Raw genomic sequence first — 12,852 nt, forward strand, 5'->3', positions numbered from 1 at the left:
ATTATCATTTTATACAATTTTTAGGTATATCATCATCAAAAATATATAATATATACTTTATTACTTTATTCAGAACTAAACAATTGATTTTGTAGGGTTTTTTTATTTCATTATCAAAAATATAACAATTAACATATATAATTTAAAGTGTGTGTGTAGCATTTTATCATTTTATGAAATTTATAGGTATATCGTTTAGCAAATATATATAATATTATTTATTCGGAGCGAAACAATTGATTGAATAGGATTTTTATATCATAATTATCTATTATCAAACTGTCATTATTGTTGCCATTTAAGCTGTTAACATTTAAAATAGCATGCACATTTTTTTTCTTTTTTTTTTTTTTTTTTAGATTTCATATTCTTGATTTTGAAGTTCTGTGATAGTTTTTGTGTCATATTTAGTTTGATTTTTTTTTTGTGTGTGTGTGTCAGTGGTCTGGTGATTGCGATGGTGGTCAGCATTCTCTTCCTGCTGCTGCTGCGTTTCACAGCGCCGGTTCTCGTCTGGGTTCTCATCATCGGCGTTCTGGCGGTCGGCGCTTTCGGTACGTTGCCACTGTGTTTATTAAAAGCTTCTCTTAACCTTTAACACTGTGTTCTAACCAGGTATGAGATCATCAAGTGACACATCACATATCTGACATGTTCATCAGAGTTTTTGTCCTAACCAGCCATGAGAAACAAACCTGTGCGCCTGACCTATTTTCTGTCTCAGATTGGGTGAAATTTCACTGGCACAAAATGCTGCTGTTAAACCTCACATGCTTTAAAAATGTACTATACTCTCATTAGAAACTTGCATTAGGACATGCACATGATTTAATTAAAGATTAATGGATGATTAATGAATAACGTCAGTCAGTAACTTCATTGCTCTTGTTGTTGCTGTGATGTTGTTAACATTTTAGCTGCTAAAAAGGGCTGATAATATTTTGATGCCTTAAAATAAATCTTGTGTTTCTAGTCTGTTGTTTGACTGTAAACACTGATTTCAAAATATTTTTGTGTTCTTGTTTTTTGTCAGGTATCTGGTACTGTTATAATGAGTACAAGTCTCTGGCGAACTCTAACTTGACCTTCAGTAACGTGGGTCTCACCACTAACGTGCAGGTCTATCTGCAGGTGCGAGACACCTGGCTGGCCTTCTGTGAGTCACTGCACTTTATATTTGATCATTGTTGGCGCTTTTGTCTTTCAGTGGAATACTAGAACCATATTAATGCTGTCAAACGATTAATCACATCTAAAATAAAAGTATTTGTTTACATAATATATATGTGTGTACTGTGTATGTTTAATATGTATATATACATACACACACATGAATGGATATATTTGAGAAAACTGTTATGTTTATATATTGAATATATTTATATATAATATTAATTATATGAATAAAAAAATATATATGTAAATATTTTCAAAATTTAATATAATAAATATACACAGTACACACACATATATTATGTAAACAACATTTTTTATTTTGGATGCGATTAATCGTGATACCACTAAACCATATCACTTCAGTTCAAGTTCTCCTTTAAATGAATGTACTTTATTTGCATGATTTTATGGAGAATTATCTGAATTTATATTTCCAAATAGTTTACCATTTAGAAATGGTAAATTTCCACTGCAAAGTTAATCTATCTATCTATCTATCTATCTATCTATCTATCTATCTATCTATCTATCTATCTATCTATTTTTAATTATTTAATTATTTTTTAATTATTTGTTTTTTTTTTTATTATTATTATTATTATTATTATTATTATTTTTTTTTTAACAAAAAAAAAACAGTTACTTAAGAAAAGTGTTTTACCTTTTACACTTTTATAATTAATACAGTTGTTTTACATATATTTTATATACAAATTATTTATTTTGAGTTATGTATTTAATAACGTATTAAAAAAAAAGTAAAATATTTTTAAAGTGAACTACACATTTTTAATTTTCTTAAAGTTTTTTGACAATTTCACCACTTTGTCAGATATACATCTATTTTTTCTACATTTTTTCTTAACCTTGTTTTTAACTTTTTTTTATAATTAATACAGTTGTTTTACATATATTTTATATACAAAATATTTATTTTGAGTTATGTATTTAATAACGTATTTAAAAAAAAGTAAAATATTTTTAAAGTGAACTACACATTTTTAATTTTCTTGTCACAGTTTTTTGACAATTTCACCACTGTCAGATATACATTTATTTTTTCTACATTTTTTCTTAACCTTGTTTTTAACTTTTTTTATAAGTAATACAGTTGTTTTACATATATTTTATATACAAATTATTGATTTTGATTTATGTATTTAATAACTTAAAAATAATAATTTTCTTGTCACAGTTTTCTGACAATTTCACCTCTTTCTCAGATATACATCTATTTTTTTAAAAAAAAAAAAAAAATTCTTGGCCTTGTTGAATTTTTTTTATAATTAATACAGTTTTTTTTACATATTTCATATACAAATTATTTATTTTTTAAATGATGTATTTAATAACTTATTTTTAAAAATGGTTAAAAATACTTTTAAAATAAACTACACATTTTTAATTTTCTTGTCACAGTTTTTCGACCATTTCACCACAGATATACATCTATTTTTTTCTATATTTTTTCTTGGCCTTGTGGTTTTTTTTTTTTTAATTACTGAATCCTTAAGTTTATGTATAGCTTCTGAATATGTGCTTTAAACATTATCTGTTAAATTTTGAAATCAACTAGATAACCGAGTTTTAAAGCACATTATTTGATTATTAATTTGCAGTAATTTCATTTACTTAATTTAATTTAATTTAATTATTTTATTTGATTATTTTGAATGTAGTAACAGTCTTTCTGTCTGTGTTGTAGTGATTATTCTGTGTGTCGTCGAGGCCATTCTGCTTCTCGCGTTAATCTTCCTGAGGACTCGCATTCTCATCGCCATCGCTCTTATTCAGGAGACCAGCAAGTAAATAAACACACATACACACACATTGCTGTTGCTTTATTAGTGAGGATGTCTCATAGATAATCTCATAGTAGTTATATATATATTCTCACTTGCATTCATGAATCCAGAGCAAGATCTAAAACTGATTACATTAATTATATGATCATTTTAATATTTGAATTGATTTGAAGAAATACAGTTTTCTGTCTATGTGAGTTTGAGTTTGACTTGAGTTGTGAGTAAAAATGTGTGTGTGTTTTCAGGGCGTTGGGTCACATGATGTCAACACTGTTCTATCCCATCATCACATTTGTGCTGCTGTTGGTGTGCGTGTCATATTGGGGAATCACAGCGCTGTATCCTTCACTAATCTAGACCAAAACATCTGACTAATGAGGAAATGTAGATGTAAACAGCCAAGTTGTTATACGTGCCAGAACTGATGCTATATATATTATACTATTATAGTTTAGTTCTGAATGAGTTTTTATTTTTATAAAAACTTTCATTTTAATTTAATTTTAGTAATTCTGTGGTCTTTTTGTCATTCTGTATATGAATGTGTTGTGTTTTCATGTTTCATATGTTGTGAATCTTTAACTGAGTGTGTGTTCAGTTATTTGGCCACATCAGGCGCTCCCGTCTACAAGGTTGTGGCGATGAACGTAACACAGGGTGACTGCAGCGTCATACGAGCCAACGAAACCTGCAACCCAGAGGTCAGAAACACACACACTTGGGATTTTAAAAAAATGTTTTTAAGACTCTTCTGCTCACCAAGGTGCCATTTATTTGATCAGAAATATGGTAAAAACTGTAATATTGTGAAATATTTTTACAATTTAAAATAGCTGTTTTCTATGTGAATATATTGTAAAATGTAATTTATTCCTGTGATGCAAAGCTGAGTTTTCAGCATCATTACTCCAGTCTTCAGTGTCACATGATCCTTCAAAAATCATTCAAATATGCTGATTTGCTTTTTAAGAAACTTTTCTGATATTGTCAATGTTGAAAACAGTTGTTGCTTCATTTATTAAAAAATCATTTTTTGATTAATAGAAAGTTCAAAAGAACAGCATTTATTTGAAATGGAAATATTTTGTATAAATTTTGTATAAATGTTTTACTGTCACTTTTGGTTTGTTTAATGCATCCTTGATGATTAAAAGTGTTAATCCCCCCCCCCTTTATTAAATGAGAAATAAAAATAAAATAAATAAATGAAAAATAAAATGAGTCAAATAGAAAACAGATTTGAATATCATACATGATTGTTGCATTATATCCAGCTGTATTTTGTTGAATTTGTTTAAAAGCATTTTTTATTTTTTCATAATAATTCATTCATTTTTAAATAATAAATAAAATAAAATAAAATAAATGAGAAGTAAAATAAAATAAAATAATTGAAAAATAAAATAAAATAAAATAAAATAATCAATATCATGTTTTTTTTATTTATTTTTTAAATGTATTTACATTTTTAAATGAATGAATGAATGAGAAATAAAATACAATAATAAATGAGAAATAAAATAAAATAAATAAATTTATTCAAATATAAAACAAATTGGAAAAGTTTGATTGTCGCAATATTTACAGCTATTTTATTGAAATGTTACATTTTATTTACACTTTTAAATAATTAAAAAAATAGCGTATTTATGTGTTGTTTTATGTTAGTCTGTATGTGTATTTTGTATACTTTTTGTATGTATAAAACAAAATAACACTTCAATGCAAAAATAAAGCAAAATATTAATAAGAATTAAAAATATCCTTTTTTAATTTTTATTTATTTAAATTTTTTTCACTTTTCCTGTTTTATGGCCTACTTTGGTCGTGGTTTGGGCATCTCTTGTTTAAGTTCATATTAAGATCTCCTGTGGATCTCTAGAGAAGAGCTTACTGGAGTCTTTTTCTTAGTAGAAACCCTCATCTGAGAATTTATTCTTTTATAGGACGAATCATTGTGATCTGAGTGAGATCTCACATGTCTCTGTGTTTTTCTCCACAGACGTTCAACATTACGCAGTATCCCACGTGTCCGTCGGCGCGCTGCGTCTTCATTAACTATAACTCAGAGGGCTTGTTCCAGAGGAACCTCTTTAACCTGCAGATCTACAACGTCATTGCGTTCTTGTGGTGCGTGAACTTCGTCATCGCTCTGGGTCACTGCTCGCTCGCCGGGGCCTTCGCTTCGTATTACTGGGCCTTCAGCAAACCTGCAGATATCCCAACATTCCCTCTCATCCAGTCCTTCATGAGAGCACTGCGGTAAGACCCATAAACACTCATGAAATGACACCAGATCAGATGGAGAAGTGTAGATTATTGGTGGAAAATACATTTCAAACATTTTATTCAGGTATCATGTGGGATCTCTGGCGTTCGGCGCTCTGATTCTCACACTGGTGCAGCTCGTCAGGATCATTCTGGAGTATCTGGACCACAAGTTCAAAGGTCAGAGAAGATCCTTGTGCACTTTTTGTCTTCTTAAAATTTTTTTAAAGGCTTTTTTCTTTTCAGCTTCTCATCTAAAATAAAATAAGCTAAAATTAAATCAATGTAAAAATAAATGTATCTTGATTTAAGAATGTTTACATATTTGTACTGGAAAACAAGACAAAAATACTGAGGAACAACATCACTTTTCGTATTGTTTTGTAGATTTTTATTTTTTTATTTTTTAATCAGACGTCTGACATCAAACATCAGAGCAAAAACAGATCATTTGATTCATTTTATTCTGACTCTACCCGTGTTCATTTAGTATTTTTGATGTAGTATTATAGGTTTTATTGAAATTTTAAAATTAAAACAGAAGTAAAAGCTAAGTCAGATTAATTTTTAATAATTTTGTGTTTTTGTCTTTTTTTTTAAATACTATTTAGGTTTAATGTATTTTATCATCAAAATTATTTTATTTATATATTTGCATTACAGTGTGTATATATATATATATATATTTTTTTTTTTAATTTAAATTTGATGTTTAAACATTTATATATATTTGCATTACATTTGCAATACAGTGAAAAATATGCTATATATATATATATATTTTTTTTTTTTATTTAATTTTGAGGTTAAATGGAAAAAAAGTATATATTTGCATTACAGTGAATATATATGTATTAATATAAAATTTCTAATTTCAGTGCCACACCTAAACTTATTTTAGCTGCCAAGGTTTTAGTTAAAAATGCTTTTAATAGTTTTAGTTTTAATTGACTATAATAACCCTGCTTGACAAAATTTGGTTCTCAAATTCGCACTGTAAAATTGAAAAATGTGTTTGTCTAGTTTGACTTGTTTATTGTGGTTACAAATAATTACAATCAGTCATGAGTCGATATACACTACCATGTACCCTAATCTGAATTTTTATTTAAATATAGGTGTTTCTGAATGATGAATGTGTGTGTTTTTGTGTTCAGAGGCTCAAAACCCGTGCACGCGCTTCATCATGTGTTGTCTCAAATGCTGCTTCTGGTGTCTGGAGAAATTCATCAAGTTCATCAACAGGAACGCTTACATCATGGTACAGAAACTCTGTCACACGTACACATAAAATCATCAGCTCAAAGAATACGTGAATTAATGTCAGCGTTTGTCTGGTTTGTAGATCGCCATATACGGGAAGAACTTCTGTGTGTCTGCTAAGAATGCATTCTCTCTGCTCATGAGGAACATTATACGGTGAGAACACAGTCTGTGTTTATTTCTCATCAATTTACATCAGTTGTTGAGCAATTTATATGTACAATCTAAAAATGACAAATCAATCAAAACTCTCAGCCAATCAGAAGAGCCTGTGGGCGGAGTCTATCTCTTTCTCTCTGCAAGTGCACTATTGCAACAAAACGGATATAAACCATCTTAGCATTACTAAAAATACATATTGAGTGACTCATACAAATGTTGTCATACAATAGACTTGTTTGTTCACATTGCATTCACAGTTTGAATGTTCTTGTTTTAATTTATTTTCGAGATGTGAGGTAAATTAATCATTGTCATGTTTAGTGTGGCTATAAAGGTCAGGCAAAATGATATTTAAACTCACGTTAGATACTTTTAACAGTACATAATCAGTACCTGAGCTGTTCCATCTGCAATGTCACAGCAATAGAAACGGTTATAGAATTACTCGTTGTCACGGATCACTCTTGTGGTTTTATTTCTGCCACAGAATAAAGACTAAAAGGTAATTGTGACTTTTTATCTCAAAATTCAGATTTTTTCCTCAGACTTGAGTTCATATATGGAAAATGCAAGTTAAAAATTCACCTCACATCTCACATCTCCCAAAAGTGCACTTTTTTTTTTATAAATCTCAAGTTATGAACTCGTATTCACGAGTTTACAAAATAATTACATTTTTTATGCAAAAATGTTCTTTCTTTGTTTCTTAAAATTGGTGTTTTCATGGAGTGCAAACAAAATATAAATTTAATAAAAAAAAAATATTTTGATTTTGAGGTGAAATTAGTGTTCAATCAAAATCTAAACTTAATGCAAATTTTTATGTGAACGATGTTTTTAATTTTTTTTCCCTCAAGTGCACTTTACTATTTTCAAAACTCAAGTTATAAACTCATATTCACGAGTTAAAAAAATTATTACATTTTTTATGCAAAAAAATGTATTTATTTATTTTTTTAAATTTGTGTTTTATGAAGTACAAACAAAAAAAGAATTTAATACAAATTTTTGTATGAAAATGTTTTAATTTATTTTGAGGTGAAATTAGTGTTCAGTCAAAATCTAAATATAAGGCAAATTTGTATGTGAAATGTTTTTTTTTCTTTTTTTTTAATAAATATATATAAATTTAATTATTTATAAATAATATAATTTATATATATAAATTATATATATAATTTGACTTGGAGGTGAAAATGGTGTTTTCATGAAATGTATTAAAATGTAAATTTAATAAAAAAATGTTATGTGAAAAAAAAAATATTTTATTTAGATTTTGAGGTGAAATTATTGTTCAAACAATCTAAATTTAATGCAAATTTTTGTGAAACATGCTTTTAATTATATATATAAAATTTGTGTATATATATATATATATACACAAATAAATATATGAGATGAAACGTTAATTAATTTATGTTTGTATTTATGTGATTCGTTAGACTTGGAGATTAATTGGGTTTTTCATAAAGTTCAGTCAACATCTAAACTGAAACCTTTTCCTTAAAGTCCTTTCACTTGTCCCCTATTTTTATTATTCAAATAAGTTCATGTACTTTCATTTAGTAATTATGATGGGGGGAAAATTGACTTGTGAGATAAAGGTCACAATTAGGGAAAAATGGAAATAAGCTTTCATAGTTTTGGACAAAAGATGGAAAAAATGTTTTTTTGTGTCATTGAGTTTCTGGTTAGGAACAGCAAATGATCTCAAGGAACCGCCCACCTGAAACACAAACATGCACATACACAGAGAGAACACAAGAGGGCAGAATACAAACAATGAACAAATGATTTAGGTTCATAACAATCTCCAAAGAACTAAAGAGCAAATCAAGAGCGAGAATACTAGAAAGTGCTTCCTCATGAGGAGATGTATTTTGTTGTTGTTTTCAGGGTGGTGGTGCTGGATAAAGTGACGGATCTGCTGCTGTTCTTCGGGAAGCTGCTGGTGGTCGGTGGAATCGGTGAGAGATGCTCGTGTTCAGACACTCATCAGATCTCGGGAGCTTCATGTCTAAGCTGAAGCTGATGACATCTCTTATGTCTGTTTTTAGGTGTGCTGGCCTTCTTCTTCTTCTCTGGCAGAATTCAGACTCCAGGAACCACGTTTGAAACAGCGGCTCTCAACTACTACTGGATGCCCATCATAGTAAGACTCACATTACTTGCATTACTTAAATTACCCCAAAAATCAAATGAAAGAAAAAAGAAAATATATTTTGCATATTGGTCCTAAAAATATTCTTAAAAAAATAATAGTGACATTGTTTGACAATTAAACTGGTGTTATGTTTTTGTACTTCATGGTGGTAAAATAAATAATGGTATGAAATAAATAATAATATTTAAAATGAAATTTTAATATATATATATATATATATAGAGAGAGAGAGAGAGAGAGAGAGAGAGAGAAGAATGCATTTGACATATTTAGTGTAATGCAAAGATAAAGATAAAATGTAAAAATAAATATATATTTTGCATAAAAATTTGAAATGAATATATTTACTGTAATTCAAAGATATAAATAAAATAAAAGATTTTATTGCATAAAAACAAAAATATTTAGTGTAATGCAAAGATGTATATAAAGCATAATATAAAAATGTATTTTGCATAAAAAATTGCAATAAATATAGTTACTGTAATTTAAAGATATAAATAAAATTATATTTTTGCACAAGAATGCATTTAGAATATTTACTGTAATGCAAAAATACAGATAAAATATAAAATAAAAATAGATTTTGCATAAAAATGTGCAATAAATATTTTTACTGTAATTCAAAGTTATAGATAAAAAAATGTCTGCATAAAAATGCATTTAAACTATTCACTGTAATGCAAAATAAAAATAAATATATATATATATTGCATAAGGATATTATTTTACTTAAATGTTTGTTAATATTATTTTAGATCTTTGCATTACAGTGAATATTTTAATGCAATGTAAAAATAGATGTATTTTTATTTGTGTATTTATGTATGTATTTAATTATTTATTTGACTTTGCTGTGAAATAGCTGCTTTCATGCAGTACAATCAAAATCTAAATATACCTCAAACTTTTATAGAAGCCCTTTGAAGTTAAACATCTGGATGCAAAATAATTTTTAATTTTTATGCAAAATATTTTTTGTTTTGATTTTTAAGATGAAGTGTGTTTTCAAGTTCAATCAAAATAGAAAGTTAATGCAAATTTTTATGTGAAATATACTTTTACTGCATATGTTTTTTTTAAAAATATATTTCTTATTTAATTTAGAGGTGAAATTGTTTTTATGACGTTTTATGAAGTTCGATCTAAATTTACCTCACACTCTTTTCTTAAAACATGTACCTTCATTCAGTAAGTAGCAATAAAATTGCCTAGATTTTGATTTTATGCCAGAAATGAGATGTGCAGTTGAATCAGGCAGTGGCAAATGAACGTTTAGTATTATAAAGTGTGTACTGTGTGTTTGACAGACAGTGGTGTTTGGTGCGTATCTGATCGCTCACGGCTTCTTCAGTGTCTATAACATGGGTGTGGACACACTCTTCCTGTGTTTCTGTAAGTGTCACGCATAACATATATAACACTATATAACATCTACAATGTTTGAGGTGTTTTATGTGTTTGACTGTGCGTTTTGTCATTCAGTGGAGGATCTGGAGCGTAATGACGGCAGTCCACAGAAACCATACTTCATGTCCAAGAACTTGATGAAGATCCTCAACAAGAAGAACAAAGCGCCCAAGACGGGTTGATGAAGATGATGATGACGAGGTTTCTGACAAGCACCGTCACTTTCAAACAAACCATGAAGATCCCAGTAAATCCATGTACAGATTTTTTTAATACGACGTTATTCTTTCTTTTTTTTCTTAGACATGTTACTGAGAATGACTGAGACTCAATCTCATTGTTTTGTTTTCAACTAAAACTAATGTAACTTGTTAATCAAAATCACCAAAAATGAAGGATCACATCTAAACTGCTGGAAATCGTTTTACTGAAAATGTGCCAGTGCATTTTGTCCAAGGCAAATGCAAGAAACCTGGATGAAGATGTCTGTGAGCCAAAGCATTTATTATCAACTATATCATTACATAGTAATATATTTGGTTTATGCCTTTAATATGTGAGATATGCACAGTGAAGCTATGTTGCACATATAATTGAATGTTTTTAAAGCCACTTTTTTCATTTTGTAACAGAGATTAAAATACAATATATGAGAGAATATCTGACACTCCATAAGCATGAATGAAAGCTGTAGTTTTTAATGTTTTTATAGTTGTAGTGGTGCATGCTGTTTTCACATGTAAACACTGTTTTTATATGAGTTTCTATTCAGTTATGTGTGATTTAGTGTAAACTGGAAATAAAGAGAGAATATTTATTTAAACGTATGTAAATTTAATAAAATGTTGCATATCAACAAGTGCTTATTTTCAGTATATTCACAAACCTCAAACTGATGGAAAATAATTTATTCACTGAAACACAGCAAAACTATTATATTTTTTTCCTTAAAACTCCTTAGACTTCATTCTCTTTAAAAAATGCAGATGTACTTTTTATCTATTTTTTTAATAAGTTCATGTACTTTTATTCAGTAATTAGGTATAAAAATTACTAAGATTTTGGTTTTATACAAGAAATTAGACATGTACTTGAAATGAACAGTGGAAACTGAAAAAAAAAAAAACGTTAATAAAATGACTGAAAATGATAGACTTGGAATGTCAAATGAAAACTAAAAACTAATATTTTTATAACCAGGTGTGGCAATGACATCGTCAAATAAAATAAAAAAAATTAGAAACAAAGATAGTAAGTGTGGAATAAAATAAATTGCCTTGAAAACACATTATATAGTGTGGTTTTGTCTTGAATGTTTCCTTCAATGCCAAACCAGCAGAACCAGTTTTAGTGGTCGTTAAAGTGACCCAACTGTTAAAACTGGTTCATAATCGCTTAAGACTGCAGTTATAATATAACTTACACTTTTTATAAAGGCAGGTGTATCACATGACCTGATTCTGACTTCGGCTTCAGTGCAATAAATCTGGTGAGATCAGGTAATGTATTAGCAAATTACACAATGTTTGTTTGTATTGTATGTTTGTATTTATCCATGTATGTATGTATGAATGTTTGTACATATGTATGTATGAATGTAAGTTTGTATGCATGTATGCATTTATGTATACATGTATGTATGTTTGTATGTATGTATGCATGTTTGTATTTATGCATGTATGTATACATGTATGTATGTATACATGTATGTATGTTTATATGTATGGATGTATGAATGTTTGTATTTATGCATGCATGCATGTATGTATGTATGTATGCATGTATGTTTGTATGCATGTATGAATGTTTGTATTTATGCATGTATGTATGTATGTTTGTATTGTATGCATGTATGTATGAATGTATGAATGTTTGTATTTATGCATGTATGTATACATGTATGTATGTTTGTATATGTATGCATGTATGAATGTTTGTATTTATGCATGTATGTATACATGTATGTATGTTTGTATGTATGTGTATGTATGTATGTATGTTTGTATGTATGTATGTTTGTATGTATGCATGTTTGTATTTATGCATGTATGAATGTATGTATACATGTATGTATGTATGTTTGTATGTATGCATGCATGTTTGTATTTATGTATGTGTATGTATGTTTGTATGTATGCATGTTTGTATTTATGCATGTATGTATGTATGTATGTATGTATGTTTGTATGTATGTATGTATGTTTGTATTTATGCATGCATGAATGTTTGCATGTATGTATACATGTATGTATGTTTGTATGTATGCATGTATGTTTGTATGAATGTTTGTATGTATGCATGTATGCATGTATGCATGTATGAATGTTTGTATGTATGTATGTATACATGTGTACATGTATGTATGTTTACATGTATGTATGTATGCATGTTTGTATTTATGCATGTATGAATGTTTGTATTTATGCATGTATGTATACATGTATGTATGTTTATATGTATGCATGTATGTTTGTATGTATGCATGTTTGTATTTATGCATGTATGCATGTTTGTTTGTATGTATGCATGTTTGTATTTATGCATGTATGAATGTTTGTATGTGTACATGTATGTATGTTTGTATGTATGTATGCATGTTTGTAT

The 12,852-nt window shown here is 28.2% G+C and overlaps 1 protein-coding gene across 3 annotated transcripts in view; it reads left to right on the plus strand.

Annotated features, from left to right (window-relative positions):
• slc44a4 (solute carrier family 44 member 4) overlaps positions 1-10,630 on the plus strand; it is a 29,754-nt gene extending 19,124 nt beyond the window's left edge. For 2 of the 3 annotated variants that reach the window (XM_051137262.1, XM_051137264.1), the window contains 13 exons: positions 442-554; positions 1,034-1,156; positions 2,882-2,981; positions 3,227-3,319; positions 3,580-3,682; positions 4,984-5,243; positions 5,335-5,429; positions 6,407-6,510; positions 6,595-6,668; positions 8,571-8,641; positions 8,732-8,826; positions 10,149-10,233; positions 10,324-10,630. In XM_051137262.1, coding sequence (XP_050993219.1) covers positions 442-554; positions 1,034-1,156; positions 2,882-2,981; positions 3,227-3,319; positions 3,580-3,682; positions 4,984-5,243; positions 5,335-5,429; positions 6,407-6,510; positions 6,595-6,668; positions 8,571-8,641; positions 8,732-8,826; positions 10,149-10,233; positions 10,324-10,430 — 1,423 coding nt within the window. In that variant the 3' untranslated portion in view covers positions 10,431-10,630. The remainder of the gene's footprint in view (positions 1-441; positions 555-1,033; positions 1,157-2,881; positions 2,982-3,226; positions 3,320-3,579; positions 3,683-4,983; positions 5,244-5,334; positions 5,430-6,406; positions 6,511-6,594; positions 6,669-8,570; positions 8,642-8,731; positions 8,827-10,148; positions 10,234-10,323) is intronic. The other variant, XM_051137263.1, reaches the window with a different exon arrangement.
• The last annotated feature ends 2,222 nt before the right edge of the window (positions 10,631-12,852 follow it).

This window comes from Labeo rohita, chromosome 19, assembly GCF_022985175.1.
Source record: "Labeo rohita strain BAU-BD-2019 chromosome 19, IGBB_LRoh.1.0, whole genome shotgun sequence".
In the NCBI taxonomy this organism is placed as follows: Eukaryota; Metazoa; Chordata; class Actinopteri; order Cypriniformes; family Cyprinidae; genus Labeo; species Labeo rohita.